The sequence below is a fragment of the Anas platyrhynchos genome, chromosome 3 (assembly GCF_047663525.1).
Source record: "Anas platyrhynchos isolate ZD024472 breed Pekin duck chromosome 3, IASCAAS_PekinDuck_T2T, whole genome shotgun sequence".
Lineage (NCBI taxonomy): Eukaryota > Metazoa > Chordata > Aves > Anseriformes > Anatidae > Anas > Anas platyrhynchos.
This window is the reverse complement of record NC_092589.1, coordinates 36435635-36452376: the sequence shown is the minus strand read 5'-3', so window position 1 is coordinate 36452376 and position 16742 is coordinate 36435635. Positions and strand designations below refer to the sequence as shown.

Sequence of the window (16742 nt, the reverse complement as noted above, 5' to 3'; positions counted from 1 at the left end):
ATAGATGATGAGAAAGTAATGGATCTGCCAAGTCAATATCTTAACACCCTACTGCATAAATAAGCAGCAGGATCTATTTTCACCCTAGCTTACAACATTCTGCACCTGCCCAGGTGTCTGTACAACTATAATTAAAAAACAAAAAAGGAAAGGAAAAATGAAAAATAGGCATTATCCATCTCAAAAAAATCTCAGCAGTTTTATACAGGACAATATCAGGATGGGGTAGGTAAGAGAAGAAAGCTGTGAGAAATTTTGCTCCGGAATCCACCATTTGGTTCACATTTTCACAGTGTTCACTGTCCCTAATAAGCAGAGAGAAGAATCACTAGTGGGGCTGCAAATGGAAGCTACCATGTCCTGGTAACAACATGTAGAAATCAGTCTCTTTAGTGGGTCGGAGATATTTTGGTAATAGAACAGAAAAACTCAGGCAGTCATGAAGTCCATGAAGTAGCAGTTACTATGAAATGTGACACCAGGTATGTTCCATGCCATCTTTCCTTCTTCCCCCATCTCAATATGCAAGCAAGTTTTCATTCTTGCAGACATATGCTATAGCTAGCTTTGCGTTGTATAATATTTTATGCAAAAACAATTTCAGGGGAGAGAAATGTGTGAGGAGCAAGAGAGGCTTCCCTCATCTTCACTCGCTGATTAGAGATTCTCCTTGATGGAAATTTGCCTCTGTAGGACCAGAGCACTGCCCTCCTGCTGAGACCATTAAATAAGGACATCTTCTGCATAGAGCATTTTATGACTGATGAATTTGTTTATAAGCTCAAATTTCAGATGTTTCATATTTCTTCTCCCAAGCAACAAGTGATAGGACAAGAGGAAATGGACCCAAGTTGCACCAGGGCAGATTTAGGTTGGATATTAGGAAAAATTTCTTAATTGAAAAGGTTGTGATACGTTGGAATAGGCTGCCCAGAGAAGAGGTTGAATCACCATCCCCAGAGGCATTCAGAAGTATGTAGATGTGGTGCTTAGGGACATGGTTTCGTGGTAGACTTGGCAGGGCTAGGTCAACAGTTGGACATGATGATCTTGGAGTTCTTTTCCATCCTAAGTGATTCTGTGTTTCTGTTCTATGTAACCTGACATCACTGGCTTCAAGTTCAGCTTCTGAGACAACCAGGCACACAAACCAGAAGGGCACTACTGCTGTCAGAACTCCAGACCCCTTTCTTTCTCTCAGAACCCATCCAGGACAGTCTGACTTTACCAGCTGGTTAATGTGTGAATGCAAGAAATACGTGATCAGTGAAGTGAAATTAGGGATAAATAAACATGACCAGATGTACAAAGAGTCTCAATATGGAAGATGTGAGAAGAAACTATGAAATATTTTTCTTCCTAAAAAAAGAAAAATCATGAAAGAGTTTAATGCAGAAGACCAAGTGCAAAGAGAATTAAGAGAAACTCCTGACTGATTAATTTCCTACCAATCTCAGTCTGGACACAAAACCCATTTTCACATCCTTGTCTGAAACATTTTTCACTCAAAATTTGTAAGAGAAGGCTAGTATAATGCATGCATCCTGTCTTCCTTGCAATCAGAATATAGATTTTGACACCCTAGCCAGGCTACCTGCCTTTAATAGCTTCATTCCTTCAGCATATTCTTCCTCAGAGCAAGTCTGGATTACCAAGAGTTGGAAGGAGGGGAGTTATTTATTTTTTATGGCAGTTTCCCTGCTGCAAGTGCAGCTGGGTGTAAAATTACCATAGAAGTTTGGAGGATGTTTAGCTTTTTATTAACATTTTCTTCTTAGTCTTTAGTGCTGAAAATTGTCTCCTCCTGTCATTCTTCCAGCCTGGAAGTCGTGCATAGTCACTGTGGGAGGTTGACGTTGTTTTCCCATTCTTCCCTCCTCCCTGGCTCTAAATGTGAAGAGGTCCTGTTTTCAGTAGCTGCTGAAAGATGCACACAGAGGCATTATGGCATTGCTGCTTTTCTCCAGAGACCACGCAGCACTGACACAACCGCTTGAAGTCAATGTCTAGCTCAGTGACTCTTCGCTTGGGCTCAGACAAGAAGAACAATGAATTGGTATTCTGGACATCCTGATTAAGAGCAGTCTGAACATCCCAAGAAACAAACAAAACAGAAAAGAGTAATCATCTTGACCTCCTTAGTTTTGTTTTCTTTCTGCCTTTCTTCTACAATTTTGTTCTCTCTAGAAGGGGAGATCCGTGGGTTTCTCTTATGCTAGAGGAAGGAAGCACTGGGTACCAGCACTGCATAGCAACAGATTATTTTTCCCCGCAAGTGATAATGACTATCTGAATCAACATCCTGCTTAGCTACCATTGTGCTGACCTCCAGACCGAAGGAAACAACTCATCTACCTGCTCTGCCATTAGCTTATTAAGACACTTTACAGAATTCTGTTTGTTAATGCTGTTACTGTTTCTGTTTTCTTCCCCCTTCCCTCAGCTGTGAAAATGCCATAAGCCGTTGTTTTTGCAGTAAGATGTGTGGGACTCGGGGTCAAAACAAATGTATTAAAGTCTTTTTTACAAAGGAAAAGAATTCAAGCAAGTCATTTTCCACATTAAATGAATTAGGAAAAACATAACATGGCTACCCTAAAGCCAACTATTGCATGAAATCTTGACAAGGAAGTGGCCATTACAGGAATACAGTTACCTTACAAGCAATCAGAAATGTTTAAAGAATCTTACTAGTATATATGATATCAAAATAAATGACTCGCAATTTATAAAACATTATAGTTTGCTTTGGTCTATCAAGACTGTATAACTTCCCTAGCTTTTGCAAAGTACAGTTACATGAGGTAAACAGATATATTTTCCCCTCATAAAAAACTTCTAATAGCAAAGACAATTACTCATTTGAACTGGTAATAAATGGAGCTCCATCTAATAACATTAAGAACTGACCTGAAATGTTAAAAACATTATCATATAGCAAAAATAGATTTGGGAAATATTTATTAATTTTTGTAACACCTTTTACTGTCTGTTAGCATTTCCTAGGAAAACACAGAATAAGTATGGTATCTTTTACTTATTTCTATTTGAAAAGCAGTTTTACCCTTCCTGTGTTTTGAATTGAAATTAAATGTTCATGTTAGACAGGAAATGGGAGAAGTACATTTTTTTTAGTTACACAGCTACGTGGATTTTATTCCACTGTCAATGACAAAACATAACACTGTCTAACATGACAATTGAAAAGCTTGAAGAGAAATATGTATTGGGACATTTCTGCATGCTTGAAAGCTGGTCCATGTATTACAGTTTTGCTTGGGGTTACCCAGAGAATTAGTTCTAGCTTCTTGTTTGTTCTGAGACCTGCTGTTCCTCAAAAGTAGTACAACAGGGCTAATATCATGGCCAAGAGCATGCACAAACACTCAGACAGACAAAAACCTTGGAGAGAATACACAGTTTATTCATATGTACTTTTGAGAGAAGTACAAGTGCAACCATATTTTATCACACGGGGGATTACAGAAATTACTCAGACAGCAGAACACCATATTGTCTGTGAGTGCTCATGTCTGTAAGTTCAATTAGAAGAAATAACATGAAATGAGTAACACCCACTAAGTTTGTGAACAATACAGATATGAAATCTTAACACACAAATATTCATCAAAAGATGAGTAATGAACAAATTAAAAAAAAAAATCATCCTGAAGACACTTCATTAACAGGTCAGGGTATCAAGTCAGCTCTGACACAATCAAACAGATATTTTTACAGTTGATGAACCACAAAGAGCAGGATGCTCTCAACTCAAACAGGAATCTACTGTCTCTTTGAAGCAAATCATTATGCTGAGGCTGTCATACTGCTCAAAAAATACCTAAGAATTCACAGCAGAAAGGGACCTGGTGAGGGACCTGGGCACCCAAAAACTGGAAACACCAGTGAAGAAGCAAGAAAACAGAAAAAGCATCTTCATCTGTTCCCAGAAGTTGTTAAAGACTGACCTGTTACCTGTTATAACTGATCTGGGAGCACTGAGAGCTTCACAGGACTGCAATAGCAGATGTTTCTGCATTTGAAGACAGAGAATTAGTGGCAAGGCTTGCACATACAGCCATGGCTGGAGTAGCAAGAAACTACACAGAAGAGGATTGAATGTCACTGGCAAAGCTATTCTGGGAAGTCTGGATGAAGACCATATTACCAGTGTCAATTTCTGACACTGCCACTTATTTCCACAAATTCATCCAGAAATTCTGCATACAGTAGCAAAACTTCCACTGTAAAGGAAGAACAAAACCAAAATGGCATCTTCTGTTTCTTCCCTCTGCTTTTGAAAGAGACAAACTGTAATTAGAAATGATTCAGATCAAAACCATCCTATCCTTTGCTTATAAAACAACACAGTACCCTCAGGATTTGGCTGGATAAAATTTTGCACTGATTTTTTTTTCCTTCCATTTCTTTTTTTCTATCTACTCTCATGACTTCAAAGTTTCAGGATACTCCCCCTTCTTTAAAAATAATAATAAGAAAAAAATATCAAGGGTAGAGTGATCAAAACATACCTAGTTCAATAAAGTGATCCAATAAGAAAGCTGGAGAGGGACTCTTTATCAAGAAGTGTAGTGATAAAACAAGGGGGAATGGTTTTAAACCGAAAAAGTATACATTTAGATTAGATATAAAGAATAAATTCTTCACTATGAGGGTGGTGAGGCACTGGCACAGGTTGCCCAGAGAAGCTGTGGATGCCCCAACCTTGGAACTGTTCAAGGCCAGGCTGGATGGGGCTTTGGGCAACCTGGTCTTGTGGGAGGTGTCCCTGCCCATGGCAGGAGGTGTGAAATTAGACAGTCTTTAAGGTCCCTTCCAACCCAACCCATTCTATGATTCTTTGGTTATATAAAATGCTTTTGCTGTATGCCCTATATTAAACAACAAGGGAAGAAAAAGAATTTTTTTTAACTAAAACTCTCCAGCAAGAACTTGCTATTACTTGCATTTAGTTATTCCCATCAGTATGTCAGAAAGCCCTTACTCTTCATGTATCTCTGTTCAGTATAATTGGTCGAACAATTCACAGTAAGCCATTTATATGTACTTTACCAGTGGATTACTTCACTAATAAATATTCACAGTTAGCAAACCCATACAAACAGGACAGTCAAAACAATTTAGATGCTTAAACTAGTATCTATGAAAGCACTTGCAGTATTTACCCGGATTTACTTTAAGCCAGAGTGAGGGGAGGCAGGAAAAGGGGAATAAAGTGAAAGCAATAAAAACTTTTGGAGATAATTTCAAAAATAAGATCAGTCTTGAACACTAATAGAATTACATATAACCAGAGAGTGGAAGAACCAGAACTTTAGAATTTCTACAGAAGGCAGCTCTGGCTTAAGGAACTGACTTTATACTATCACAGTCCTTAATCTCAGACACACAGGTCGCATGGTATATGCACCCTGACGACTCTTTCACTTGACATTTGTTATTTGCCCTGCTCTTCCCACAAAAGCAACCTGAATACACCCTGCTAGCAGCCTCTTGTTTGTCAGCCCTATAGCATCCCTCTGCTCATGCTGCCAGCACATCTCTACCTTTGCTCCTGACAAGATATACAATATCACCGCAATTTTGCACCACAAGTAGCTAACACGTCACTGAATGTAATGAGAAACTGCCAGGAGCTGAAGCAGGGCAGTTCAGAACAGCCTTTGCTCACCTGAAATCACCCATACACCTCATGTATTGGGAAGCTGATGTCTTGCTGGAAAAGTATCATGAGCCTGTCACTGGCTTGGGTTGTTTCTGTGATACAGCACAGCACCAGCATTATGAACCTACAGACTCTATCTACACTGCAAGCATCTAGGAGCTGTGCTGGTCCAGCCTAAGCAAGATCAAGGATCCGGAATAAAAAGGGAATGAAGTGTGGGACTTGAACTGGGCACTGCTACAATAGACACACAGTATTTTTTCCTGTTATACAATCTGCTGGTACACGCAGCCAGTGGTGGACATAAGGAAAGATCAACTTACCCCAGCCAATGCAGAGATAAAGACGAAAAATTCTTTGCTCAGAAAACACTGAAAGTACCAGCAGCGTGTACAGGTACATGCCTTCCACCAGCAACCAGTAGTAGTTTGCAGCCACACAATACTGCATCATCACAAAGACCAAGCGGCAGATGAGGGATTCCTGTGATGGAAGAAAGCACAGCCCAAATGAATGCAACAGGGGCTACAAGAAAAAACAGACTAACCCAAAAGTTGTTTTTGTTCTCCTACTTTTACTTTCCCCTCAAAACAACACTTGCTAAATTCATCACATTTGAGTACTGAAAGGACAGAGGCCAGCACTGTGTGCTATACAGAGCAGATAGACAGCATTGCTCCTTAAAAAAAAAAATAAATCTGCATTTTCCTTCAATATGCATTGGATTAAAATTTGAAAAGCAGCACAGAAAGATGAAAAGAATCACAAATGAAAGGTAGTGTCCATATCAACTGCAATCAGTGAACCTTTTCACTTCCCCAAATATTCCTTTCTGCAGCTGAGAATTTCTCTATTTAAGAGCAAATAGTGCATTCCATAATGTTAACTATCTTCCAAAGCAAAAAAAAGAAAAGTAAAATTGATAGAAGCACAATACTGTCCAGTGCATCACATTTAAGTGCAAAATCTCTCTTGGCTGGTAAATTACAGAGAAGTGGGCAGCCAGGCTTTAGATAAGGGTGAAACTTGATTACCTAATTAATATATCTATCAGATCTGATGAAACCACTATTGGATGAACCATGTGTGAAAGTACATAGGTTTTTTATTTTTTATTTTATTGAAAGGAGGAAATGACTGACAATTTATTGCGAACATTTCCAAACCCTGCATTTAGTTATTATTAGCATTACAGTGTTATTTTCTGCCAGCCAATACGTTGCAGATGCAAAGAAATCAACTGTCAAAAGAGATTCACTCGTCGTGTTGGCACTTAAGCCTTAGGTCAGAAAAGGATGGGTGGATGGGCACTAAGTATGTATTAGAATACATACTTTTTATGACCTCAATCCTGTATTTCAGCAGCAACCACTGCACCCATGTTCTAGAATCACAAGAGTTATACATGTAATGGAAATCCCTTTCTTTAAAGATTCAATTACATTTTGTATTCCAGATCTGAAGAGGGAAAGGCATGCTTTCATCATATTCACAAAAGAGTTGCATATCCTCTCCATTTGATTAGAAGTATTTAATTAGTTTGTTGCTCCAAAGCTTTTCTAAAATTAAATTTGCATTTAAATCAGATGCATCCCTTTTTTCATCATTAAAAGATTATAAAGATCTCCAAGAATGACCAACTAATTTGGTCATTATACCAGAGGGACAGTCTTATCACAAAAGGTGTTGGTTTAGGAAAATGAATACCTTCTTGTCACTATTGAAGAACAGAACCTGCAGCTTGGGAAGAAGAAATGGTCATTTGTATATATGCCAAAAATCCACCTCTTTGTGTTTGTTCCATCTAGAAGGGGAAAACCTATCACAGGCAAACATGTCATGGCACCAACTACTCTCTAACTAGCCCCAGCTTGCACAGCCACATACATTATGATACAAGATTCAGAGAAACTCTATGGACTGAAGAAAACAGCATTTTGGACAAGCCTCAGTGTACAAATTGAAATTACCTGCTGTGATGCAGACACACCACCGTGATGACTCCAATATCCTCAGAACCACCACAGTGTCTGCCCCTACCTGGAAGGAGATAAGTCCTTCCCACTGGTGCTCTTGTGTGGCTGTGCTGTACATCCACTTCACCACTGAGTCTTTAATGAAGACGGATATAGCACGGAGGATAAAAGAGGTGAAGAGGTTCAGGTGAATGTAATTCCTTGTGCAATGCAGATGTCTGTAAAAAAAAGGAAGAATCGGTCATGATCCACAAGTGGTGTAAAAACTGCAATATCACGGGTAGGAGTGAGGAAGGGAACAACGGGCCCTGTTGAAAATCATGAGGTACCTGAGGAAATCCCATAACTTAAGAATGGCTGCAGGTATTTCAAACTGTCTTTGGAAGAAATCACTATAAAGGAAAAGATATTCAAAACTTTAAGCCCTAAGGGTGAGTGTCTCAGGGAAGGGAAAAGATCACCACATTAGGTAAATCTATTTGAAAGGTTTAAAAAGTGTAAAATTAAAGCCATTTTCAGAAGAAATATCTGAAAGGACTAAAATAATAATAATAATAATAATAATAATATGAAACTTCACATAATGCTGTATCTAACCTCTTTGAATTGACCCTGATGTCACTGCACAGGTTTACCTTGGCAAAGCTCAGGAAATATGCAGCAGAGCTTCTGGCTGTGTTCAAGCATCCCTTCCCACAATGAAAAAAATAATAAATAAATTAATTAAAAATCCACCTGTAAATTACCAATGTGACAAGAGAAAAACCTGTATTCAAATTGCCTCCCAGGGGAATTGGAAGTATCTTCTGTGGAACTAAAAGGAACACAATTTTCACCTCTGCATTCAGAATTGAAAACAGAGAAAAATCCTCTTGAATTCCATCAGCTAGCTGCAAAGACAACAAAATTGCTACTTGTTGAGAAGAGCACATCAAGGGATAGCAAAGGAAACTGCAGTCATGTAAATGGCACCCAGCTGCAGAGTGCTGTCAGTGTTTTACCAGCTTCACCCACAAACGTTTTTCTTCCAGCATTGCAAGGATACAAACTTTGCTTCAAAGGAAGCTACACTGGATATAATTCTTTTTTTGATGCTAAAAAATTCAGATAGCAAATACACCAACCAAAAACCAAAAAAAAAAAAAAACAAACCAAAAACAAAACACAAAAAACAACCCAACAAACAAAACAACAACAACAAGAAAAAACAAGAAAAATTGTTCTAGAAGAAGTTTAAGAAGTTTCAGTGAACTTCTGCTTTAGATGTTTGATTTTATTGCTCTATAAATTTGGGTAAGATAGTCCATGTTTATTTAGTTGGTCTCAAAGCTATCAGTTTTAAACTAAGACAAAGGAGAACATATATATATATGTGTGTGTGTGTGTGTGTGTATAGATTAAATATAATTTTTTGCATCACTTTAAGGTCACAGCCTATTTCAAAACTTACCTATGATAAATGTTTACTTTCCTTTAATTTAAAACTTATTTGCTGCTGCCCTTCAGAATTGCCATGCATTTAAATCCAATTGACAAATTTATGTAAATTAGTCAATTGAAGAAAATAGTTTGCAAGTAGTTACAGACTATTTCTGCTGCAGGCAATGCAAGTTATTCAAATTGTTTCAGTCATTAAGTTATGGGGCTAATTCAGCTTCACTGAAATTACAGATTTTTCTTTCATTTCTTTCAGAAGATGCAAAATTGGACACTAGAGATATATTGCTTCCTCTCTTGAATCATTATTAAAAGCAAATATAAAGGTTATTTTGCAGTCTAAGAACTCATTAACTCCTTCTATTGCAGAAGTGGATAACATCAGTCTTTTGGTGCCACCGAATTAAATTTCTATCCTTATTTGGTGAGGTTGCACAGCTACTGGGGCCACAAGCATTTACCCACATAGGGGTAAATTCTTAAGTATTTTATGGGATCCAGGAAGAAGTTGTTTCCAGATTGATGATTTAGACAGGAAAACACAAAATGGTTTGATGGCATAGTTGTAATAAGACTCTGAGCCCCATTAACATCTCTGAAAACTCATTATCAAAATCAGAAATGCACACTTGTGCACATTTCTTCCAGCCCTCACTTCACAGTTAAAGGAAAAAATGCTAATGGATCTCTCCACAAACAGTCAGAGCATCTAAATTCTCTCTCTTTTACCAGTCATCTGCAACAGAGTTGCTCTTTGTTTCCTGCCAAAAACATGCACAACCTTCCTTCAGTATATATACGATTGTGCTCTGTGACCTTTACATTTTGGCTGCTAAGATTATTCGAAAAGTGTCATTGATGGGTGAAACAAGGAGAAAGCTCTTATCCTGGGAGACATTTGGAGAATTCAAGACCATATGCTGTTCAGTCGGATGAGTCCCAAAGTTGCACAGCTACTACATGAACAAATCATAATTATCATCACACAGCACTCAGAGGGTGAGCATGTCTCTACATTCCTGCAGTCATTTTAAATCTTTGAGATAGCCTTACACTTCTCCACTGGAAGGAGGGATAATACAATGCTAAAAGGTGTTGTGCAGTAGTATAAAACTAGGGTTATTTTCGTTTTGGAAATTAGAAGCTGAAGGTACAACTGATCTTTTCAAATACATGATGGGTACATACACTTAGGAGGGAGGAAAGGAGAGGGACTGCCTTGCTAACAGAGTGCTGCCTCCAGGGCAAATGATCATTAACTGGCAATGAGAAATATTAAGTCAGGGAAAAAAGTTTCTTAAGGACCAGGACACATAAGTTCCAGACCTGATTTCAAGAAAGAGTAACTGAAAGATGGGGAAATATACTTCTTCAGAGGCAGCCTCATCCAGCCTGTAAGAGGGATGATGGGACCTGGATGTACACAGCAGCAAGGAGCAGGACTGCATGACAAATAGTTTTCCCTTCCACACCAGATTAGGTTCACGTCTTTGTGTTTTCTAAATATCAGTCTCCTGTGCTCAGCATCCCCACACCACAGGAATTTTGGACTGAAATAAACGAGATATTTATTGCATTTAGAGAAGGAAAAAGAGAGATTGCTCTGTTGGAGCAAGGTTTTTTTTTGTTTCGTTTTGTTTTTTTTAACCAAACCTACACAATGTAGCATCAGTACGTATTCAGCTTGGGAAGGCTGTGCAACCAGCAACCTCTTACTTCTCAGGTACCTCGTGCAATTCATTGGTGCATACCAGGATGAATCCAGCATGCCAAACTGACCAGGTGACAGCAACGTATTTCACAGAAAATTTTCAAATTTCGTAATTAGTTTCCTTTCCAGACTGCAAAAGAAATAATTTCTTAAAGTTCTCCAAAAAGAGAGATTGTGTTAAAAATCCATTTCTGTACTGAAATGCACCATACACATGGTTGTTGAGAAATGACTGCGACTGAGATTTATGTTCTGGGTAATTCCACATAAAGCAAGATGTAAACCTCTGTCCTGAATGACCTCTCACATTCCATACCAGTGCCCCATGTCCAAGTTGACAACATCAGGGAATGCTGGAATCTCTCTTTTCCCATCTCTTCCAGTGGTAATTTAATTAGAATCAAAAATATATATATTAAAAAAATCCAACTGAAAAAAGCATATCCACACACATACTAGTAACACTACAAAAGCTTAGGATTTTTTCTTGCATTTTGAGAAGAAATGATGGTAGGAAAGCATGCAGAGGCAACACAAGAAAGAGAAATAAGGTGATGGAAGAACGGAAAACTCAAATGTTTCTGTCAGTCTGATACTATCACATAGAAAAACATAACACCTTTCTCCACTCTCTTCAGAGCTTCGCCAGTTACCTGAATCCAAGAAGAATGGCAGTTGCAATTACAAGGGCAGAGAAGGAAAGAGCATATCCAATGGTGTATATGATGGACAAATTCAGGAGCTGTTCTTCTGGTGCATCCTGAGAGCATATAAAGGAGAAAAGTAAAGGAGAAAAGTATATATTAAAAAAAAAAAAAAAAAGCGAGGGGGGTTTGAGGGGAGAGACAGAGCTCATGGTCTTCAGTTCTTTCCTCTCAATTGCTTTCTAACTTTTCTTAATGACACCCAGAAGTCATTCTCTCACTTTCAAGTTTAAATGCATTCATCAAATAAGTCTTCCATTTTTCCTATGTTCTAAGGAAATAAAAATTTAATCTGAATTCCCCAGATGCTCCCAGGTGTTCAGTCAAACAGTTGGACTTTGCAGCCTGGCTAGAAAATAGATCATGTGGTATTATTTGATAATAAAGTTGGAGAAGCATGAATTAACAGACAAGCAGGTGTTAAACAGATGGCAGGAAGAACAGACACAACTCAATTCTGCAGTAAAAATGGCAAAGCTTATGTTTTCAGACTTGCACACTTTGAGCCAGTCACCTTACTGCTGTAATGGAGGTGTTCTTTCAGTTATATTTAGAAGTAAAACAAGCCAGGTCCCATTTGCTGGCTCTGAGGCAAAGTGTGCCTTGCATTCATATAACTAAATTCTTCTCTGCCCCCAGATTATCCCTCTTCTTCCTCAACTATACCACCTCCTGGGAATGGACTCATGAACTACACGTTACAGCACTGCCTGGGAGTAAATGAACTGATGCAAGCCAGAGCAGCAGGGATGCTTGCACCCTCCCGACAGTCCCAGTCTCAGGCTGCAGCTCTCTTTGGATTTCCTGTTGAAGGTGCATCCACTTCAGCCCTAGCTTGAAAGTGCTGGACAAAATCTTTAGGGAGAGAACTGTCTGAAAAGCTATGGTCACGTCTGAAATATAACACAGGCTTGTTGTTTCGACTCCAAGACACTAATGTTGTCTTATTCTAGCCCATTTCTAAGCACATATCTTTGTCTGAATAGATTCAGGCATTTTACTTCCCTACTTCAAGCTACTGAATAAACAGATGACTCCCAAGATTTGTGCCGTACAAAGGAATATATTCTTTGTACTTCAAGAATAAGTACAGCTATTCAGATGCATTTTGCACAGCTAGGAGAATTTAATGTGAACATACAAGCTGTTCTTCAGGGATTTGATAGGTTAATGTTTTAAAAGGAATGATATGAGAGCTGTCTTACGAAGAGAAAAGAAATATCTCTTCAGTGTCAAAGCTCAACAAAAAGAAGCTTAGGCAGACTACTGAGGCCTGACAATTTAAAACATCTCATACACAGATCAAAACCACATCTCATACCTAAAGAAAATCACGTTATTTTATAAGGATTCGCTCATAAACCCTTGGGACCGTTTTAGCTACTGTTATAATATGCAGTAAACTTATTAAAAAAACCTTGTCTTTGTGCACAAGAGGTATAGTAAAGTAGGTTATTGGGGGCTCTATATACATTAGCTAGAAAAGCAAACACAGCTATTCATATTTGGGAACTGAAACCATGCATGCAGGTTTTCAAAATCCAGATCAGCTCATAGAAATTTGGAGGTAGGTTCCAAATGACCAAGTGTTATCATTAGGTATCTGTCTCCTTGGTATGACCCAAAACAGCCCTGGAAGAAAGCATTAATGACAAACCAGGAAAAGTTAATTGATCAGGCTTATACTAGCTAGTATGATAATGTTCTCTGCTTGGGTACCCCAGAATGTGCTATGGACATAGAATAAGACTGTGAATTAAAGGGAAAAATTAAATCTTATGTATTTGGATAACAAGAAATTATCTCTTCCCATTTCCTCCTAGCTTGCAGCCATCTATTCCTCCTGAAGAATGAGACACTGAGTTCCACGTACTCCAGAGGACACACCTTCTTGGGACATGGCACTTGGGAATTTCATATACTTGAACAGTTTTGGCTAGGTATGTAATAGTCCCCAGCATGCTGGGGTGGAGAGCGTACACCCAATTTATACAATGAAAAGGATCACCCTTGGAGGCTTATAGTTGTGATGGTATCACGTCATGGGAACACATGCAGGGCACTAGCTGACGCCAATGGCTGACCAAAATCCCTTTGCTCTCATTTATTTGATGCCAGGTGTCTCAGCTCCCTGCAGAGTATAAAGCACTAGGGCAAGAAAATAAACCGACAAGGCTAATTCCACTAGGGCAAGAAAATAAACCGACAAGCCTAATTCCATAGCCCACGTCAAATTAATTAAAAAAAAAAAAAAAAAAAAAAAAAAAAAGCCACAAAACACTCTCCCCCAACACACCCACCCACACAAAAGCAGGAACTGTCTCCTATCCAAAGCTGAAAAACAAATATCCTTCAGTTTGATTCATCTTAATAGTTGCTTACAGGACAGAGAAGACAAATAGTAATTTTATCCTGGCAACATTCCACCGACAGAAAGAAAGGCAATGGAACAATACTGGATGACTTCTCCAATTTGAGTTTACCCTGTTATGGATAAGACCTCTGTCTTCCTCAGGAGCACTGCAGGGAGAGAGCCTCTCTTGGCTGAGCACAGCATTTGGCCAGGCTTCCCTGCACCATGGCAAGGACCATCCAGTTTGCATCTCCTGGTTGTTTCACCTACATTTGAACCTGGGCTCATCTACCTCATACATTGTCTTTGCTGAAGAGGAGATGCGTGGTGTCCCATATTACCAGGCCCATTGAAACAAGGCACCCAGAATAAGTCAAAAAAGATTTCTTTGGCTGGTTAAAAATGTGTGGGCATCAATGAATAATTTTCTCCTTTTCTGTTTAGTTTGAATCAACAGCAGCAGCCAGCGTCAGAAACTCTTACCTGGTCTGAGGCCTCACACTCCGACAGGTTCCTCCAGGGCAGGGTCGAGTTCTCCTTCAGCAGCCACGTCCCCTCAGAAGTGCAAAACCGGTACACCTGCCCATGCAGCACTGCCAGAAACAAAAGGGGCCATAGGGTTGGCTGGAGGGGAGCCTGAACACAGGGAAGCAAGCTGGTGCAACTTTCCTTCCTCCCAGGAACAGGAGCAGTCTGCAAGGATGTGGCTGCAAGGGCAGTGAGTGGCACATGTGCCTGGACAAACACTAACCAACAATGATCTCAAACAGTTGCTGCTCTCTTTGTATGTGTTTCACAACAGGTGTACGTTCCAGTTCTCTGAAATATCAGAGTTTAAGACTCACAAATTTTGGAAATTTTGAGCTTCAGATACAAAATTCAAAGGGAATAGAAAGTGTGGAAAAAGTGCTGATTCTTTTCTGAAATCATGCAGAATGATTAATAAAGAAACCTCAGAGAAAGTATACTAACACTAGCTCCCCAAAATGTAAATGCCTACGCAAACACCTGTGCTATAAAACAAAGCCATAAATCTCTGCCTAAACTACCCATGCAATCTTTTTATTCCTTCTGTCTACATGTTTGGATAACAAAATCAGCAATAAATAAAATGCCTTTCAAAAGCTGTTAGCAGCTTGATCTTGTAAAAGCAGGAATGACAAAATGGCTTATAATAAAATTACACCAGACTGAGGCACCAAAATGGGAGTGCAAGAGGTGAGGAGAACTCAACCATAGAATATAAAAGGAAACCCTCTCTCTGGTGCTAGAAGTATTGGGGAAGCCTAACAACTCTTACCGCTGCACACAAGCAACCTGGAGCTGCCCCAGTATCAGTGCATAGTTAAGGGTAATGGTGCTTGAGGCTTTGCAAATGAAGTTCCTTGCTAATTACAGTTCTGACCCAGCAAACTGACATATTCTGGGTTCTGAAGCTACACCTCAATAAGCAGTGCTGGGTCAATCCCTTCACCAGCGTTGGTCTCAACCAGGGCAATGTTGTGAGGCAGACACTATATTTTGAGGTATGAGAAGCTGAGTTTAAATTCAACTTGACATGGGTAACCAAACACCTCTGGATTTCAGCTTTTGCTCAATTCCATCTTTGCCTGCTGAAACAGCCTCCTCTTGGCAGCCCCATCCTTACTTCCAGCTGGAACTCTCTAGAGCTTGGCTGTTCTCTTCAATGGAAAGTTCTGGCATTTAACAGAAGTTCAAATATTAAAATTTATTTGTAATTATGAAAATAACCTACTGGGTTGTTATATTAGCTGACAGCTTGTAATTTGTTCAATAATTCATTGTCAGTGGTATATTAGTAGTAGGCGCTGTAAGTAAAGAATGATGTGTTAAAAATAATCTAGACTTTGATATTCTAATGGGCTGTTTCTAATTAGTATACTAAATGGCAACTGACAACAGTTTTGATAAGCGTAGTCTATTTGCTTTTGTAATTAGTGTATTGAATGTATTTTGGGATAACGTAAAAATAAAGTTATGCCTGGTGGAGGATTTTCTTTCCTTTCCAGCGTTTCTGCTTGCATATGTTTAAACACAAACAGAAGGAGGGACTAGGCCAGTGCACTTACACATTGACAGCTATTAACAATGCTAAGGATATCTCATGTGATGGAGTATAGCAAATTGGAAACCAACATTTTTTTCCATTTAAGATTTAATGGACATCAAATTGAAGCAATCCATCTAAAACTTCTATGCAAAGACAGCTCTAGGAATCGGGAATCAGCAAATATTCTATTACAGAAGCCAGTGAAGTTGAAAACCAGGGAGTTAAAAGTCTGGATGGTGATAGGACTTAGAAACTCAGTCTGACTGCCAATGCAATAAGCTGTAACCAAGTATTATAAGACAAAATTACTACAAGAACAATCTCACACAAAAACAAATTTCACTATATTCCTGAAGAGAGAAAACTTGCTAGATGAGAATTGATTTTTTTTTTCCCCTAAACATTATCTCACATTCTCTGAAGCTGTGAAACTTTTTTTTTTCATTTTAATTATTTCTTACTGTCAAGGTCTAATTAAAATGAAAGCTTTGGCCTTGGTGCATTTATTTTTTCTCCAAATCAATCTGTGACACACTTTAATTCTATTTTTCTTTTTATTGATAACAATTCTCTTGAAAAAATATAGAGGAAAATGCTGATGCCTGGCACCTATTGGAGAACAGAAAAGTTTAGTGAATAGAAAAGCAAACGGAACATGAAATTTGCCATCACACAGAAAGACAAGGCAATTCCTTCAGTTATAAAGAGAAACAAATGTCAGTTATCACCATCTTATATAGATTGGATCATCTTGTAACTTAAGTATATGAATTGAAATTTTTCTAATTATGTCATGTAGCTTAA

General features: G+C 38.7%; 1 protein-coding gene across 4 annotated transcripts in view; it reads right to left on the bottom strand.

The window, feature by feature from the left end:
* Positions 1–16742, bottom strand: part of LOC140002140 (glucagon-like peptide 1 receptor) — an 89425-nt gene that overhangs the window by 19083 nt on the left and 53600 nt on the right. For all 4 annotated transcript variants that reach the window (XM_072035708.1, XM_072035707.1, XM_072035709.1 and 1 more), the window contains exons 4-7: positions 14351–14460; positions 11464–11570; positions 7727–7880; positions 6010–6169 (exon numbers count right to left, since the gene is read on the bottom strand). In XM_072035708.1, the coding sequence (XP_071891809.1) occupies positions 6010–6169; positions 7727–7880; positions 11464–11570; positions 14351–14460 (531 nt within the window). The remainder of the gene's footprint in view (positions 1–6009; positions 6170–7726; positions 7881–11463; positions 11571–14350; positions 14461–16742) is intronic.